The 20,182-nt window shown below is 44.3% G+C and overlaps 1 protein-coding gene across 3 annotated transcripts in view; it reads left to right on the forward strand.

Annotated features, from left to right (window-relative positions):
* ntn4 (netrin 4) overlaps window positions 1–20,182 on the forward strand; it is an 81,250-nt gene that overhangs the window by 44,448 nt on the left and 16,620 nt on the right. For 2 of the 3 annotated variants that reach the window (XM_041202029.1, XM_041202030.1), the window contains exons 5-7: window positions 364–552; window positions 14,764–14,977; window positions 18,153–18,286. In XM_041202029.1, coding sequence (XP_041057963.1) covers window positions 364–552; window positions 14,764–14,977; window positions 18,153–18,286 — 537 coding nt within the window. The remainder of the gene's footprint in view (window positions 1–363; window positions 553–14,763; window positions 14,978–18,152; window positions 18,287–20,182) is intronic. The other variant, XM_041202031.1, reaches the window with a different exon arrangement.

Consider the following 20,182-nt stretch of genomic DNA (forward strand, 5'->3'; position numbering starts at 1 on the left):
ACCCCCTGCCACTCCAACTAAATGCTGCACTCGTATCTGGTGCAGGGGGGTTAAAATCAGGCCTCAAGTTTTACATTTATATTAGGTAAGTGGCTAAGGAAAAGGGAAATAAAGAGAGATTGGAGCAGTGTTGGCACAGGGGATTAAGAAACTGCTTGTGTGGAGTATGAACATTAATGGGGGCTGGTTAGCCTGAATGGCCTATTGCTGAGTTGAAATCTATGTGTTTGAGGGAAAACTTAAATGTGGACAAATTAATGATTAATCATTTCACTCAAACAATCATGTTTGTTCCAACAAGTTTTAATTCTGTCTCGCTCATTTGCAAGTATTTTAACTCCCTTATCTTTCCCCTTGTGACAGAATGCAAGTGCAATAACCATGCAAACAGCTGCCATTTCGACCTGAGCGTGTGGTTGGCATCGGGTAATCGTAGTGGTGGAGTGTGTGACAACTGCAAGCACAACACAGAAGGCCAGCACTGCCAACAATGCCAGTCAGGTTTCTACAGGAATCTCAATGTCCCTCTCTCTGCCCCAGACACCTGCCTGGGTAAGATAGTTTCTGCCTTAACATTTGTGATATATGTATTGATATATCTCTAAATTCTGCCTGAACTGCTTCCTGATATCCAGGAGTGTTCCTATATTGCACTAATGTGGCTATCAGCCCAGCTAATCCCCTTACTTAATTATCTACAACTAAATACTAAAGAGGTGGAAGTTGATGGTTGGAGAATTAATGGTCATTATCATTATGGGTGATGGCACAAGAAACCTTCTTGGATGTCAAGGAGGAACTAGACAGGCTCTTGGCAACAAATGGGATTAGAGTTTGTAGAAATTGGAATACCGTGGATAGGTGGGTTAGATGGGCTGAATGGAGCAGGGCTGGAATTGGTCTTCGAAAGCAGCCAGTCTTGAAATCAATACAAAAGAAAATTGGGGTAAAAGGATTTGCTGATTCGCTATGCCCTATTTACATTCCTGGCACTCCTCTCTGACGCTGTTGTGGCCACATTTGTTCACAGGGCAAGTATACCAGAGAGAAACTATTGGACAAGAAAAACTCCAGCTCCATCTAGTTCACCTGCCATCATCCTGGCACTCCCATGATACAATAATGGAGACTTTGACAAGTCAGAACAATCTCTATCAGTTAGTCTACAACAGGCCCAGACATGGGGCAAGGAAAACCCAGCTGTAGAGAGCTTTGGGAACCACTGATTCAAAACCACATGTTCTTGCCAAACATGTTACACTCACCCAAACAACAAGGTCAACAACTTATATTGATACAGCACTTTCAACATAATAAAACATTCCAAAGTGCTTCATGGGAAGTTATGTAACAATATATGATACCGAGCCACATAGGTGATATTAGGTCAGATGCTTTTGAGATAGTTTCTTAGAGCAGCATGTTCTGGAACCAACCAGAAAGCAGGTTATATTAGGCTTCATACTGTGTAATGTGACAGGATTAATTAATTGCCTCAGTGTAAAGGCACCCCTAGGTACCAACAACCACAATATGATTGAATTTTACATCCCTTATGAAAGGGAGAAGAATGGGTTTAAGACTAGTATTTTAAACTTAAAAAGGGCAAATATATGGGCATGAAAGCTGAACTAGCTGAAGTGAACTGGGATACCAGGCTAGGAAATAGACCAATAGAGAAGCAGTGGCAGACATTTAAGGGAATATTTCAGAATACTCAAAATAAGTATATTCCTACTATAAAGAAAAATTCTAAAGGGAGGACCCACCATCTGCGGTTAACTAAAGAAGTTAAGGAAAAGCATTAAATTTAAGGACAAAGCATATAACTGCACAAAGATGAGTGGCAGGTCAGATGATTGGTCAGAGTATAAAGATTGGCAAAGAATGACGAAAAGGTTAATCAGGAGAAAGAAATTGGAATATGAGAGGAAGCTAGCTAATAATGTAAAAACTGATAGCCAGAGTTTCTACAGGTATTTAAAAAGGAAATGAGTAAAGTGAGTGTTGGTCCTTGAGCGAGTGACAGTGGGGAGTTAATAGTAGATAATAAGGAAATGGCGGATGAAATGAACTAATATTTTGCTTCTGTCTTCACCATAGAGTATACAAAAAATATTCCAGTAATAGCTGTAAATCAGGAGGTGGAGGGGAGAGAGGAATTTGGTGAAATTGCAATCACTATGGAAGCGGTACTGAGCAAACTGCTGGAGCTACAGGCTGACAAGTCCGGGTCCTGAAGGACCTCATCCTAGGGTCTTAAAAGTGGTGGCTAATGAGGTAGCTGATGCATTGGTGTTCATTTTCCAAAATTCCCTATATTCTGGAAAGGTTTCATCAGACTGGAAAGTAGCAAACATAATCCCTCTATTCAAGAAGGGAGGGGGCAGAAAAAAAGAACATATAGATCAGTTAGCTTGATGTCTGCTATGGTAAAGATGTTAGAATCAATCATTAAAGAAGTTATAGCTGGACACTTAGAAAAACACAAGCTAGTCGGGAAGAGTCAGCATGGTTTTGTGAAAGGGAAACATGCTTAACTAATTCATTGAAGTTCTTTGAAGGAGTACCATGTGCTGTGGGTAAAGGAAAGCCTGTAGATGTACTGTACTTGGATTTCCAGAAGGCATTTGATAAGGTGCCTCATCAAAGGTTATTGTGGAAAATAAAAGCTAATGTGTAGGGGTTAACATATTAGCCTGGATAGAAGATCCATTGGCTGGCAGAAAACATATTTGGGTCTTTTTCTGATTGGCAGGATGTAATGATTGTAGCCCCACAGGGGTCTGTGCTGAGGCCTCAACTTTTTACAATTTATATCAATGATTTAGATGAGGGGAGTGAAGGCATGGTAGCTAAATTTGCAAACAACACAGTAAGGAAAGTATGTTGTGAAGGAGACAAAGAGTTTGCAGATAGATATAGAGAATTTGAGTGAGTGGGCAAAAATCTGGCAGATGGAGTATAATGTGGGAAAATGTGAAGTTGTTCACTTTGGCAGGAAGAATAAAAATGCAAAGTATTACTAAAACAGAGAATGACTGTAGAATTCTGGGGTGCAGAGGGATCCATGTGTTCTCATGCATGAGTCACTAAAGTTAGTATGCAGGTACAGCAAGTAATTAAGAAGGCTAATGGAATGCTATCCTTTATTATGAGAGGAATTGAACATAAAAGTAAGGATGTTATGTTTCAGTTATACAAGGCATTGGTGAGACCACATCTCGAATACTGTGTGCAGTTTTGGTCTCCTTATTTAAGGAAGGATGTAAATGCGTTGGAGGTGGTTCAGGGGAGGTTTACTAGATTGATACCTGGAATGAGTGGATTGTCTTAGGAGGAAAGGTTGGACAGGCTGGGCTTGTTTCCACTGGAATTTAGAAGACTGAGGGGTGATTTGATTGAAGTATACAAGATCCTGAACCGTCTTGACAAGGTGGACGTGGAAAGGATGTTTCCTCTTGTGGGTGAGTCCAGAACTAGGAGGCACTGTTTTAAAATTAGGGGTCACCCTTTTAGGACAGAGATGAGAATTTTTTTCTCTGAAGGTTGTGTGACTTTGGAACTCTCTGCCTCAGAAAGCGGTGGAGAAGACCACTGAATATTTTTGAGGCAGTGGTAGATAGATTCTTGTTAGGCAAGGGAATCAAAGGTTACCAGGGGTAAATGGGAATGTAGAACTTGAAACACAAACAGACCAGCCATGATCTCATTAAATGCCAGAGCAGGAGTAAGGGATCAAATGGCCTACTTCTGCTCCTATTTCATATGTTCGAATGACTAAAAACTTGGTCAAAGAGGTAAGCTTTAAGGAGTGTCTTAAAGGAGGAAAGCAAGGTAGAGAAGTGGAGAGGTTGAGGGAGGAAATTCAAGTGCTTGGGGCCGAGTCATTTGAAGGCACAGCCACCAATGGCCCATGTTGTCACACCATGTCTCAAATTACTCATGTACCATATCTCCAATGAACTATTTGATGAAAGACAACAAAATTTTAAAAAGACAAATTCAATGACTGACACTGCCAGAGATTTGCAGTTGGAAATAATTTTCGTGCATTTATTTTTGATGTTGGTTTCCCTGTTCTACAAAGTTTTAACATCCACAGCAAAAGCATCATTCCTTCCTACATCACAGCAGAGGCAGATTGTTCAAAATAATTCAAAAACGGCAGCATTCAGAACCAAATACCATCCCCAAATGGGGTTACCCACCCATCCAAAATACAATTCCTAAAATGGCTATGCAACCATCCAAACTATACTCTCTGGTTACTCCCTCTGTCCAAAATACACTCCCCAAACTGGTTACTCCCTCTGTCCAAAATACACTCCAAAAACTGGTTACTCCCTCTTTCCAAAATACACTCCAAAAACTGGTTACTCCCTCTGTCCAAAATACACTCCCCAAACTGGTTACTCCCTCTGTCCAAAATACACTCCAAAAACTGGTTACTCCCTCTTTCCAAAATACACTCCAAAAATTGGTTACTCCCTCTTTCCAAAATATACTCCTCAAATTGATTACTCCCTCTGTCCAAAATACACTCTAAAAACTGGTTAGCCCCTCTGTCCAAAATACACTCCCCAAACTGGTTACTCCCTCTGTCCAAAATACACTCCAAAAACTGGTTACTCCCTCTGTCCAAAATACACTCCCCAAACTGGTTACTCCCTCTGTCCAAAATACACTCCAAAAACTGGTTACTCCCTCTTTCCAAAATACACTCCAAAAACTGGTTACTCCCTCTTTCCAAAATATACTCCTCAAATTGATTACTCCCTCTGTCCAAAATACACTCTAAAAACTGGTTAGCCCCTCTGTCCAAAATACACTCCCCAAACTGGTTACTCCCTCTGTCCAAAATACACTCCAAAAACTGGTTACTCCCTCTGTCCAAAATACACTCCCCAAACTGGTTACTCCCTCTGTCCAAAATACACTCCCCAAACAGGTTACTCCCTCTTTCTAAAATACACTCTCCAAACTGGTTACTCCCTCTGTCCAAAATACACTCCCCAAACAGGTTACTCCCTCTGTCCAAAATACACTCCCCAAACTGGTTACTCCCTCTGTCCAAAATATACTCCAAAAACTGGTTACTCCCTCTGTCCAAAATACACTCCCCAAACAGGTTACTCCCTCTGTCCAAAATACACTCCCCAAACTGGTTACTCCCTCTGTCCAAAATACACTCCCCAAACAGGTTACTCCCTCTGTCCAAAATACACTCCCCAAACTGGTTACTCCCTCTGTCCAAAATATACTCCAAAAACTGGTTACTCCCTCTGTCCAAAATACACTCCCCAAACAGGTTACTCCCACTGTCCAAAATACACTCCCCAAACTGGTTACTCCCTCTGTCCAAAATATACTCCAAAAACTGGTTACTCCCTCTGTCCAAATACACTCCCCAAACTGGTTAGTCCCTCTGTCCAAAATATACTCCCCAAACAGGTTACTCCCTCTGTCCAAAATACACTCTCCAAACTGGTTACTCCCTCTGTCCAAAATACACTCCCCAAACAGGTTACTCCCTCTGTCCAAAATACACTCCCCAAACAGGTTACTCCCTCTGTTCAAAATACACTCTCCAAACAGGTTACTCCCTCTGTCCAAAATACACTCCCCAAACAGGTTACTCCCTCTGTTCAAAATACACTCTGCAAACTGGTTACTCCCTCTGTCCAAAATAAACTCTCCAAACTGGTTACTCCCTCTGTCCAAAATACACTCCAAAAACTGGTTACTCCCTCTTTCCAAAATACACTCCAGAAACTGGTTACTCCCTCTGTCCAAAATACACTCCCCAAACTGGTTACTCCCTCTTTCCAAAATACACTCCAAAAACTGGTTACTCCCTCTTTCCAAAATATACTCCTCAAATTGATTACTCCCTCTGTCCAAAATACACTCTAAAAACTGGTTAGCCCCTCTGTCCAAAATACACTCCCCAAACTGGTTACTCCCTCTGTCCAAAATACACTCCAAAAACTGGTTACTCCCTCTGTCCAAAATACACTCCCCAAACTGGTTACTCCCTCTGTCCAAAATACACTCCCCAAACAGGTTACTCCCTCTTTCTAAAATACACTCTCCAAACTGGTTACTCCCTCTATCCAAAATACACTCCCCAAACAGGTTACTCCCTCTGTCCAAAATACACTCCCCAAACTGGTTACTCCCTCTGTCCAAAATATACTCCAAAAACTGGTTACTCCCTCTGTCCAAATACACTCCCCAAACTGGTTAGTCCCTCTGTCCAAAATATACTCCCCAAACAGGTTACTCCCTCTGTCCAAAATACACTCTCCAAACTGGTTACTCCCTCTGTCCAAAATACACTCCCCAAACAGGTTACTCCCTCTGTTCAAAATACACTCTCCAAACAGGTTACTCCCTCTGTCCAAAATACACTCCCCAAACAGGTTACTCCCTCTGTTCAAAATACACTCTGCAAACTGGTTACTCCCTCTGTCCAAAATACACTCTCCAAACTGGTTACTCCCTCTGTCCAAAATACACTCCCCAAACAGGTTACTCCCTCTGTCCAAAATACACTCCCCAAACAGGTTACTCCCTCTGTCCAAAATACACTCCCCAAACAGGTTACTCCCTCTGTCCAAAATACACTCCCCAAACAGGTTACTCCCTCTGTTCAAAATACACTCTCCAAACAGGTTACTCCCTCTGTCCAAAATACACTCCCCAAACAGGTTACTCCCTCTGTTCAAAATACACTCTGCAAACTGGTTACTCCCTCTGTCCAAAATACACTCTCCAAACTGGTTACTCCCTCTGTCCAAAATACACTCCAAAAACTGGTTACTCCCTCTTTCCAAAATACACTCCAGAAACTGGTTACTCCCTCTGTCCAAAATACACTCCCCAAACTGGTTACTCCCTCTTTCCAAAATACACTCCCCAAACTGGTTACTCCCTCTTTCCAAAATACACTCCAAAAACTGGTTACTCCCTCTTTCCAAAATACACTCCAAAAACTGGTTACTCCCTCTTTCCAAAATATACTCCTCAAATTGATTACTCCCTCTGTCCAAAATACACTCTAAAAACTGGTTAGCCCCTCTGTCTAAAATACACTCTCCAAACTGGTTACTCCCTCTGTCCAAAATACACTCCCCAAACAGGTTACTCCCTCTGTCCAAAATACACTCCCCAAACTGGTTACTCCCTCTGTCCAAAATATACTCCAAAAACTGGTTACTCCCTCTGTCCAAATACACTCCCCAAACTGGTTACTCCCTCTGTCCAAAATATACTCCCCAAACAGGTTACTCCCTCTGTCCAAAATACACTCTCCAAACTGGTTACTCCCTCTGTCCAAAATACACTCCCCAAACAGGTTACTCCCTCTGTTCAAAATACACTCTCCAAACTGGTTACTCCCTCTGTCCAAAATACACTCCCCAAACAGGTTACTCCCTCTGTCCAAAATACACTCTGCAAACTGGTTACTCCCTCTGTCCAAAATACACTCCCCAAACTGGTTACTCCCTCTGTTCAAAATACACTCCCCAAACAGGTTACTCCCTCTGTCCAAAATACACTCCCCAAACAGGTTACTCCCTCTGTTCAAAATACACTCTCCAAACTGGTTACTCCCTCTGTCCAAAATACACTCCCCAAACAGGTTATTCCCTCTGTCCAAAATACACTCCCCAAACTGGTTACTCCCTCTGTCCAAAATACACTCTCCAAACTGGTTACTCCCTCTGTCCAAAATACACTCCCCAAACAGGTTACTCCCTCTGTCCAAAATACACTCCCCAAACTGGTTACTCCCTCTGTCCAAAATACACTGTAAAAACTGGTTACTCCTTGTGTCCAAAATACACTCCCTGAACTGGCTACTCCCTCTGTCCAAGATACACTCCCCAAACTGGTTACTCGTTATCCAAGATACACTCCCTGAACTGGCTACTCCGCCCATTATCACATTCCAGTTTGTGGGATCTTGCTGTGCACAAAATGATTGCTGTGCTTACGGCAGTGACCACACCTCAAAAGTATCTCGTTGGCTGTGAAGCGTTTGGGACATGCTGAAGTTGTGAATGTGCTGTCAGCCTTTTCTTCCCAAAGTCTAAAGCACCGAGTCTGAAAGAAGATCATGGGCAGAATTTTGCCCTCGTTGGGCGGGCGCGGTGGGTGGGCCCGGGAACGGTTGCAAAGCCGCCCGCCGCCTGTGATTGGGCCCCTATATGGATTCCACACTGGCCTGGGGACAGCAGGAGCATGAATGCTGATGTTCATGCATGTGCAGGTGTATGCAGTAAAAGCTCCCTGACCCACAGAGCTGCCTCAGGGAACTGAAGATTTTTTATCAATATAAATAAAGAATTTTAAAATTGTGAAAACATGTTCTCTCATGTGACTCTGCTCGGCCTTTTTGCCCGCCTGCCAACTGTACAGTTGGACAGGCAGAGAAAAATTCCAAACGATTAGTTGATTAAGGGCCTTAATAGGCTGCTTAATTGTCGGCGGGCGCGCTGCTGAATCCCACGTGTCTGCCAACCAAAATATCACGTCATTTTACGGTCATTCAGGACAGACGCGCACCCAACCAACAAGCGCAATATTCTGCCCTGTGAATCCAACCATTCACCAGTCCTGAGGTGTTCACACTACAAATTAATGCAGGATAGAATAGAGACATCATCAATGTATCCTCCCTGGGCAACTGCTGCTTTGCTACGGCTCAAGTGTTTGCACTCAGCTCTTTAATTATTCTACTGTCATTATTGACACCTAAAATAAGCTTAGTAAATATTTCCAGTTGATTGTTTAAACCCCTGGAACTTGTTGCTTTCTCAGATTGCAACAAGTGATGTTCTGGCGTTCAGAGATGGGGCCAGTGCAGGGAAGCTGCAAACCAACCACTCAAGGCTCCCCCAGCAGAATCGGTGATAAGATTGTTTAGTAAGATGAAGAAACCCCAATCAGCACCTTTACCTGGGGACACTGCAAGTAAAGCACTATTCCTGCAGACAGAACAGTTTAAACTAATGCTAAATCCAGTCCTGGGTAAAGGGGGGAAAGGGTCAGACTGAGATTCCCCCATTGTAACTGGGTCTGCCTGTCAGCCAAGATTTGAAACTGTGCTGAAAGAAAAAAGAGGCTGTGCTAGAAAGATTTGGGGCATTTGTTTTATTGTCTGAGTGTTTCATGAGGATGATGGAGTGGCTGTGCCACCTTGTTCCTGAGTCAGCATAACCATGCTGTCTTCATTAAAATAAACCCCCAATCACAAATGGTAAAAGGTATTGAAATGTTAACAAACACCAGGATAAAAAAAATAGGCATTGCCTACGTCTCGATGCTCATGTTCTCCATGATATCACTCAAAGAAGATGGGATCAAAATGTACTTGTCTGATATTTGTATTTTGCTTTCTGTGTGAAGGAAGACTATGATTGGCAAAGACCACCTCAAACAGTTGGGGAACTGTCTCTGTTTCCCAGCTGTATCCAAGGAAAAACTGTATCCCAGCATGCACTGTATCCCGAACTACACTGTATCCCAGCGTGAGCTGTATCGCATCCTGCACTATATCCCATCCTACACTGTATCCCTTCCTGCACTGTATCCCCTCCTACATTGTATTCCATCCTACACTGTATCCCAGCCTGCACTGTATCCCAGACTACACTGTTTCCCAGACTACACTGTCTCCCATCCTGCACTGTATCCCAGCCTGCACTGTATCCCTGACTACACTGTATCCCAGGCAATACTGTATCCCAAGCTGCAGCACTGTAACCCAGATTACACTGTATCACAGCCTACACTGTATCCCAGCCTGCACTGTATCCCGGACTATACTGTATCCCAGGCTATACTGTATCCCAAGCTGCACTGTATCCAAGCTTGCACTGTATTGCAGCCTGCATTGTATCCCAGACTACACTGTATCCCAGCCAGCACTATATCTCAAACTACACTGTATCCCAGGCTATACTGTATCCCAAGCTGCACTGTATCCCAGCCTACACTCTATCCCAGCCTGCACTGTATCCCAGCCTGCACTGCATCCCGGACTACACTGTATCCCAGCCTGCACTGTATCCCAAGCTGCACTGTATCCCAGCCTACACTGTATCCCAGCCTACACTGTATCCCGGACTACACTATATCCCAGGCTATACTGTATCCCAAGCTGCACTGTATCCAAGACTGCACTGTATCTAAGACTACACTGTATCCCAGCCTGCACTGTATCCCAGCCTACACTGTATCCCAAGTTGCACTGTATCCAAGCCTGCACTGTATCCAAGACTACACAGTATCCCAGCCTGCACTGTATCCCAGCCTGCACTGTATCCCAAGCTGCACTGTATCCAAGCCTGCACTGTATCCAAGACTACACTGTATCCCAGCTTGCACTGTATCCCAGCCTGCACTGTATCCCAAGCTGCACTGTATCCCAGCCTACACTGTATCCCAGCCTACACTGTATCCCGGACTACACTATATCCCAGGCTATACTGTATCCCAAGCTGCACTGTATCCAAGACTGCACTGTATCTAAGACTACACTGTATCCCAGCCTGCACTGTATCCCAGCCTACACTGTATCCCAAGTTGCACTGTATCCAAGCCTGCACTGTATCCAAGACTACACAGTATCCCAGCCTGCACTGTATCCCAGCCTGCACTGTATCCCAAGCTGCACTGTATCCAAGCCTGCACTGTATCCAAGACTACACTGTATCCCAGCTTGCACTGTATCCCAGCCTGCACTGTATCCCAGGCTACACTGTATCCCAAGCTGCACTGTATCCAAGCCTGCACTGTATCCAAGACTACACTGTATCCCAGCCTGCACTGTATCCCAGCCTGCACTGTATCCCAGGCTACACTGTATCCCAAGCTGCACTGTATCCAAGCCTGCACTATATCCCAGGCTATACTGTATTCCAAGCTGCACTGTATCCCAGCCTACACTGTATCCCAGCCTACACTGTATCCCAGGCTACACTGTATCCCAGCGTGAACTGTATCCCAGACTACACTGTATCCCAGCCTGCACTGTATCCTGGACTACACTGTTTCCCAGGCTATACTTTAAACCAGGCTATACTTTATCCCAAGCTGCACTGTATCCAAGCCTGCACTGTATTGCAGCCTGCACTGTATCCCAGCCTGCACTGTATCCCCAACTATACTGTACCCCAGACAGCACTCTATTCCAGGCTACACCTTATCCCAGGCTACACTATATCCCAGGCTACAGTGTATCCCAGACTACACTGTATCCCAGCCTGCACTGTATCTCAGTCTGTACTGTATCCCAAGCTGCACTGTATCCAAGCCTGCACTGTATTGCAGCCTGCACTGTATCCCAGGCTACACTGTATCTCAGCCTGCACTGTATCCCAAGCTGCACTGTATCAAAGCCTGCACTGTATCCAAGACTACACTGTATCCCAGCCTGCACTGTATCTCAAACTACACTGTATCCCAGGCTATACTGTATCCCAAGCTGCACTGTATCCCAGCCTACACTGTATCCCAGTCTACACTGTATCCCAGCCTGCACTGTATCCCAGCCTGCACTGCATCCCGGACTACACTGTATCCCAGGCTATACTGTATTCCAAGCTGCACTGTATCCCAGCCTACACTGTATCCCAGCCTACACTGTATCCCAGGCTACACTGTATCCCAGCGTGAACTGTATCCCAGACTACACTGTATCCCAGCCTGCACTGTATCCTGGACTACACTGTTTCCCAGGCTATACTTTAAACCAGGCTATACTTTATCCCAAGCTGCACTGTATCCAAGCCTGCACTGTATTGCAGCCTGCACTGTATCCCAGCCTGCACTGTATCCCCAACTATACTGTACCCCAGACAGCACTCTATTCCAGGCTACACCTTATCCCAGGCTACACTGTATCCCAGGCTACAGTGTATCCCAGACTACACTGTATGCCAGCCTGCACTGTATCACAGGCTACAGTGTATCCCAGACTACTCTGTATCCCAGACTACATTGACTCCCAGGATATGCTGTATTCCCACCTGCACTGTATTGCAGCCTGTAGTGTAACCTTGCCTGCACTGTATCCCAGGTACACTGGATCCCTACCTGCACTGGATCCCTGCCTGCACTAGTTCACAGCCTGTGCTGTATCCCAGGCTACACTGTATCCCAGGTTGGTGCTGTATCTCAGCCTGTGTTGTATCCCAGGCTACACTGTATCCCAGGTTGGTGCTGTATCTCAGCCTGTGCTGTATCCAAGGCTTCACTATACCCCAGCCTGTACTGTATCCCTGGAAATAACGGACTGTAAGAGTTTATTTAAATATATAAGAATGAAGAGCAAGGCCACAATTATTTACGATATATATTAATGACTTGGATGACGGAAGTGAATGTACTATCATCAAGTTTGTGGATGACACAAAAATAGGTCGGAAAGCAAGTTGTGAGGATAACACAGAGCTTACAGAGGGATATAGACAAGTTAAGTGAGTGGGCAAAAACTTGGCAGATGGAATATAATATGGGAAAATGTGAGGTCATGCACTTTGACAGGAAGAATAGAGGAGCTGAATATTATTTAAATGGAGAAAGACTGCAGAAAGTTGCAGCACAAAGGGATTTGGGGGTCCTCATGCTTGAATCACAAAAAGCTAACATTCGAGTTCAGCAGGAAATAAGGAAGGCAAATAGAATGTTGGCCTTTATGTCAAAGAGAATGGAGTATAAAAATAGGGAAGTCTTGCTAAAACTATACAAGGCACTGGTTGGATCATACTTAGAATGTTGTGAACAATTTTGGTCCCCATATATTCCCCATAAGGAAAGATATACTGGCATTGGAGGTAGTCCAGAGAAGGTTCATTAGGTTGATTCTGGGTATGGTGAGATTTTCTTATGAGGAGAGTTTGAGTAGGTTGGGCCTGTGCTCATTGGAGTTTACATAGAAACTAGGAGCAGGAGTAGGCCATTTGGCCCTTTGAGCCTGCACTGCCATTCATCATGATCATGGCTGATCAAGCAACTCAATAACCTGCTCCCGCTTTCTCCCCATATCCTTTGATCCCTTTCATCCTGTGAGTTATATCTAACTCCTTCTTGAAAACGTACAATGTTTTGGCCTCAGCTACTTTCTGTGGGAGCAAATTCCACAGGCTCACCACTCTCTGGGTGAAGACATTTCTCCTCATCTCAGTCCTAAATGGTCTACCCAGTATCCTCAGACTGTGACCTCTGGATCTGGACTCCCCCATCATCGGGAACATCCTTCCTGCATCTCCCCTGTCTAGTCCTGTTAGAATTTTATAGATTGCTATGAGATCCCCCCTCATTCTTCTGAACTCCAGCAAATATAATCCTAACTGACTCAATCTCTCCTCATATGTCAGTCCAGCCATCCCAGGAATCAGTCTGGTAAGAAGAATGAGAGGCGACCTTATTGAAATATATAAGATTCTTAGGGGGCTTGACAGGCTAGATGCTGAAAGGTTGTTTCCCTTTGTGGGAAAGTCGAGGACCAGAGGGCATAATCTCAGAGTAAGGGGTCAGCCATTTAAGGCAGAGATGAGGAGGAATTTCTTCTCTCAGAGAGTAGTGAATCTGTGGAATTCTCTTACCACAGAGGGTTGTAGAGGCTGGGTCGTTAAGTATATTCAAGGTTGAGATAGACTGATTTTTAATCATTAAGGGAATAAGGATTATGGGGAAAAGGCAGCAAAGTGGAATTGAGGATTATCAGATCAGCCATGATCTCATTGAGTGGTGGAGCAGACCCAATGAGCTGAATGGCCTACTTCTGCTTTTATGTCTTATGGCCAGTGATGCAAAATGTATCCCATCTACTGCTCATTGTTATTCACTCTCTTTTTTATTCAATGGTTAGCTGTGACAGTGTGAAATCAGTGGCAAGCATTCAAAAGCAAGATTCTACGGGCACAGTGCAGACATGTCTCCACAAAGATAAAGGGCGGCACTGCCAAATCTAGAACCCCCTTGTTATCCAGAAGCATACAGTGTAAGATAAAGAAGATAAAGAAAGCTTATGACAGTCACAAAAAGCTTAATACTGTAGAAAGCTTACAGGAGTATAGAAAGTTCCAGAATTTTGACCCAGCAACAGTGAAGGATCGATGATATAGTTCCAATCAGGATGGTGAGTGGCTTGAATGTGTACTTGTGATTGGTGATGTTCCCATGCATCTGCTGCTCTTGTCCTTCCATGTGGTAGAGGTCGCAGGTTTGGAAGGTGCTGTCTAAGGAGCCTTGGTGAGTTGCTGCAGTGCATCTTGTAGATGGTGCACACTGCTGCTAATGTGCATTGGTGGCAGACGGAGTGAATGTTTGTAGATGTGGTGCCAGTCAAGTGGGCTGCTTTGTCCTGGACAGTGTCAAGCTTCTTGAGTGTTGTGGGAGCTGCACTCAACCAGGCAAGTGGACAGTATTCCATCATACTCCTGACTTGTGCCTTGTAGATGGTGGACAGGCTTTGGGGAGTCAGGAGGTGATTTACAGAGTTCCCAGGGCCGTACGCGGTGGACATGGGGCCAAAAAATGTGGCAAGCTGTTCAAAAGTCCATTGTCTTCGGCAGGACTGGAAAGTCACGCCAGCAGGAGGGGCCATAAAATTCTATTCCCAGTCTCTGACTTGGTCTTGTAGCCACAGTATTTAAATGGTTGTTCAGTTAAGTTCCTGGTTAGTGGTAACACACAATATGTTGATGGATACACTGAAAGTCTTCTCTTTTTTTTGTTTGACTCTAGCTTGCACGTGCCACCCTGGTGGCTCTGCCATCTTACCTTTACAGCCCCACATCCCCTGTGATCCCATGACTGGTGACTGTTTGTGTAAACCTGGCGTGGCTGGGCCCCGCTGTGCCAAGTGCATGCTGGGATACTGGGGTCTTGGAGAATATGGCTGCCGACCATGTGACTGTGCGGGAAGCTGTGACCCTTATACCGGGGACTGTACCAGCAGGTGGGTACATGGGAACCTTAGCTCAATGGGAAGAAACAGATGAACCAGCTTAGAGGGTGTAATTAGAAGGCAGCAGGGATAATCCAGGAAATTACAGGCCAGTGAGCCTTACGTCAGTGGTAGGGAAATTATTGGAGAAGATTCTTCGTGACAGGATTTACTACCATTTGGAAGCAAATGGATGTATTAGTGAGAGGCAGCATGGTTTAGTGAAGGGGAGGTCGTGTCTCACTAACTTGATCGAGTTTTTCGAGGAAGTGACAAAGATGATCGACGATGGAAGGGCAGTGGATTTTATCTACATGGATTTCAGTAAGGCCTTTGACAAGGTCCCTCATGGCAGACTGGTACAGAAGGTAAAGTCGCACAGGATCAGAGGTGAGCTGGCAAGATGGATACAGAATTGGCTTGGTCATGGAAGACAGAGGGTAGCAATGGAAGGGTGCTTTTCTGAATGGAGAGCTGTGACTAGTGGAGTTCCACAGGGATCAGTGCTGGGACCTTTGCTGTTTGTAGTATACGCAAATAATTTGGAGGAAAATGTAACTGGGCTAATTAGTAAGTTTGCAGATGACACTAAGGTTGAAGGAGTTGCAGATAGTGAAGAGAATTGTCAAAGGATACAACGGGATATAGATCGGTTGGAGACTTGGGCGGAGGAATGGCAGATGGAATTTAATCCGGACAAATGCAAGATAATGCATTTTGGAAGGTCTAATACAGGTAGGAATTATACAGTAAATGGCAAAGCCCTTAAGTGCATCGACGGGCAGAGGGATCTGGATGTACAGGTCCACAGGTCACTGAAAGTGGCAATGCAGGTGGATAAGGTAGTCAGGAAGACATATGGCATACTTGCCTTCATTGGCAGGGGTATTGAGTATAAAAGCTGGGAAGTCATGCTGCAGCTGTATAGAACCTTGGTTAGGCCGCACTTGGAATATTGCGTGCAATTCTGGTCGCCACATTACCAGAAGGATATGGAGGCATTGGAGAGGGTGCAGAGGAGGTTTACCAGGATGCTGCATGGTCTGGAGGTTATTAGCTATGAGGAGAGGTTGGAGAAACTTGGATTGTTCTCATTACAGCGACGGAGATTGAGGGGCGACTTGATAGACGTTTACAAAATTATGAGTAGCATGGACAGAGTAGATAGTCAGAAGCTTTTTCCCAGAGTGGAAGAGTCAATTACTAGGGGACATAGACTTAAGGTGAGAGAAGAAAACTTTAGAGGAGATGTGCAGGGCAAGTTTTTTACACAGAGGGTAGTGAGTGTCTGGAATTGGCTGCCTGAGGAGGTGGTGGACGCAGGTACGATAGTGGTGTTTAAGAGGCAGCTTGACAAATACATGAATAGGATGGGAATAGAGGATACGAACCCAGAAGCGCAAAATGTTTTAGTTTGACAGGCAATATGATCGGCGCAGGCTTGGAGGACCAAAGGGCCTGTTCGTGTGCTGTACTTTTCTTTGTTCTTTGTTCTTTAGCGTATTTTTGCTTAACTATGGGGTATGGGACCTGGACTAGTGACTCAGAGGTCGTGAGTTCAAATCCCAGGTTAGCACATGGAATAATTAAATAATTCCAGGAATCTGTGGGAAGATGTCAGGGAAAAATGACCATCAAAAGCCATTGGATGCCATAAACACGAATTGCTTCACTGATAGAGGAGTGAACCTGCTGTCCTTACCTGGTCTGGGCCTAAACGTAATTCTAATCTTACATGGTTAACTCTTAATGCCCTCTGAAGCAACTTGGCTTAATGTACAGTGCATGCTGCTGTTTGGATTATAGGCCACATTCAGCCCCTCAAGCCTGTTCTTCCATTCAGTTCGACCATGGCTGATCTGTAATGCAATTTCATTTCTGTGCCTTTGTTCCGTATCCCGATACCCCTACCCAATAAAAATCTCTCACTCTCGGTCTTAAAAATGTCAATTTATGCCCAGCATCCAAAGCTTTTTGGGGGAGAGAGTTCCAGAATTCTATTACCCTCTGTCTGAAAACATGCTCCCTGATTTCCCCACCCCTGGGAACGGCTTGGCTCTAATTTTAACTTTTTGCCCCCTTGTCTTGGACTCCCCCTCACCAGAGGAAATGGCTTCTCTTTGGTTTACCAAATAAAATCTCTTTATTATATTTTAAACAACTCCATTAAATTGCCTTCCAATCTTCTAAGCTAAAAAGAATACAAACCAAGCTTATGTACCTGTCCTCGTAATTTATCCCTTTAAATCCTGTATCATTCTGGTGAATCTGTGCTGCCCTCTCTCCAAGGTTATCATGAAGTACAGTGCCCAGACCTGAATGCAGTTCTCCAGATGGAGTCTGACCAAGGCTCTGGACGACTGAAGGATGGGCGCGGGTGGGGAGTGGGGGCAGAGGATGGTGGAGCTGGTGTTGAGGTTAACATTTCAAATTCACAACCTGCAAACTCTGAAGGGGCCTAGCCAGCTACTCAAGACCCAGGGCAACCAAGGATGAGTATTAAATGCCAGCCTTGTCAGCAATGCCCAGACCCCACGGATGAATGAAATGAACTCAAGATGTCAGTTCAACATGTCAAGGACTCTTTTAGGCCAGCAGAGAAATTTAAATTTGCCTGCAAATCACAGCATCTGCTATAAAATGTGAACGGGGACTGCTTCCCCTTTAAGTAACTATTACGGTGTAAAGATAACTCATAGCTCCTGTTACCGAAAGCAGAAGGGCATGTGAACTCAAGCAAATGAGGTGTGCCATTTGAAGCCCCAACCCTCCCCACCCACCTCATGCAGAACATGCCCCCTCTCTCGCCCTCTACAGGGGAAAGATTCCCCCTCACCCCCAAACTCTGCACCCAACAGGAGCAGAAAGTGGGGAGGTTGGGTTTAAATAGCTTCAAATACAAATTGAAAGCATACTTTATTAAGAGAGCCTTGGGGTGTGGGGTGGGAGCTATAGCCTCCAGGTTGATACTTCATTGGAGTAGAATGGTCCCTCCTGATCATGTCTAAACCAGTTCTTCTGGTAGGGGATTGGGAATCAGGCTGACAGTCTGAGGGACTTTGTTAAGGAAACAACCTAGTTCTGGAAACAGATTGTCATCATGGGCCTGTAGGCATTGAAAACTAATTGAGAGCAAAATATTTGGATTTCCTTCATGTTCCTGATATGTCTTCATTGAATCTGCCAGCCCTGCTGAAATGAACTGGTATCAGCGGCCTGCAGACACAGTGCAGAACCAGGGCCTTTTCTCTGCACTCACTGGGAAAGAACTCACCTGGGACTGGGAGGACGAGCAAGGTTTCTCCGCTCTCAGACATTCAGGTGAGGAACCTCATTCATCACACTTCACATCAGAATCCTCGCCAAAGATTCCAGTTTCCATTTTGCTGTTACTGCGGCAAGTGCAGGTTTGTCTTATGTGACTTTGAGCGATAATAGTGGTAGTGAGTCACTAGCCGGTATCACATCTCTCCCCACTTATATTCCCATTGAGTTCAACAAGGAGAGATATAACACAGGCTGCCGACCTGCTAACACCTGTTTGACACCATTGCATAAAGTCAAGACCTACTCCAGAGTCTGGATTTCTGATGTGGTGAATACTGTAATCAGCTCCAAAAATACTGCTCTTAAAAAAAGTGTATTCTCAGCAACAATTAACTTTCCCAAACTTTTAGACAGTGTTCCTTTAATATGCTAGAATCATAAGACCTTACAACACCGAAAGAGATCATTCAATCCATCATGTCTGTGCTAGCTCTTTGAAAAAGCTATCCAATTTGTTCCAATCCCCCTACTCTTTCCTCATAGCTCTGTAACATTTTTGCTTTTCCAAGTTTTTATCCAATTCCCATTTGAATGTAATTATTGAATCTGCTTCCACCACCCTTTCAGGTAGTACATTCCGGATCGTAATCACTTGCTGAATTAAAAAATTTCTCCTCATCTCCTCTCATTTTCTTCTGTCAATTATCTTAAATCTGTGACCTCTGATTGACCCTCTGTGTTTCTCATTATTTAAAAACCCGTCATGATCTTGAATGCCTATAGTAAATCGCCTTTTAACCTTCCTTGTTTTAAGGAAAATTAGTCACGTTGTTTGTTGTGATAACTTCCCATCTATCTTTGAATATGGCAGGATGATGGGATCCATTTCATAACTCCTCACAGTGAGCTATTGAATTCAGTTTGGTTGCTGATGCCAGAAAAAGGAATTGGAAAAGGTAGCCATTGGTTGTGGAGGCCTGAAATCAGAGTGGGTATGCAGCCTCTCAGTCCAGGAATGTGTGTACATCTGTGCACGTGCATGCGTGTGTATGGGGGTCGGGGTTGGGGTGGGGGGGGGAGAGGGGGCACAAAAATAATATATAACACTATCATATAATATACAACAAGCACAAACAATTATACAGAAAGACATTGCCCACCGCATTGTGAATGTTGCAAACAGCCATGGTGTAATGGAGTGTTGTAACTCTCAGTGTTCCCTTCCTACCAGCTGCCAGGTCATCTCCTGGGAGAAGTAAAGAGCCCAGATTAAAAAGACAAGGCAATGAAACTGAATCCCAGGAAGTCACAGTGACCATGAGGGTGAAACCCATTGTTCCACCTTCTGTACACCCGTGAAATCAGCAACAGTGAGGAGATTACCCAGCTCCTTCTGAATCATTGAAACTAATCAACACTCACCACATGAGCCAGTAACTTTTTCCAAGAATCAATAACCCTCCATGCAAAGAAAAATCTCTGAAAACCGCATCTACCTATCTTGGGTTCACATAGTTTATACTCATGACTCCTTGTTTCCCCTACACTATCTAGTTTAATGATCTGTCCACACAGGCACAGTCTAGTGCACAGATTAGGTAGCAGTGACAGTGATAAAAACAAAAACAAAAAACTGCGGATGCTGGAAATCCAAAACAAAAACAGAATTACCTGGAAAAACTCAGCAGGTCTGGCAGCATCGGCGGAGAAGAAAAGAGTTGACGTTTCGAGTCCTCATGACCCTTCAACAGAACTAGATCTAGTCATTCAAAGAATTTTGGCATCTGATCAACTTTTTTCAAAGTCTTAATAGATCTCTGGACTTTAAATTAATGTAAAACTCAAAGCACAGTGTCTAGATGATCCATTTAAATCAGATTCCCAATTCTATTGAATGCATAAGAGCACTTTATCCATCGGATAAAGTACTTAAATGCATGTGAACATTAC

This window comes from Carcharodon carcharias, chromosome 13, assembly GCF_017639515.1.
Source record: "Carcharodon carcharias isolate sCarCar2 chromosome 13, sCarCar2.pri, whole genome shotgun sequence".
NCBI lineage: Eukaryota > Metazoa > Chordata > Chondrichthyes > Lamniformes > Lamnidae > Carcharodon > Carcharodon carcharias.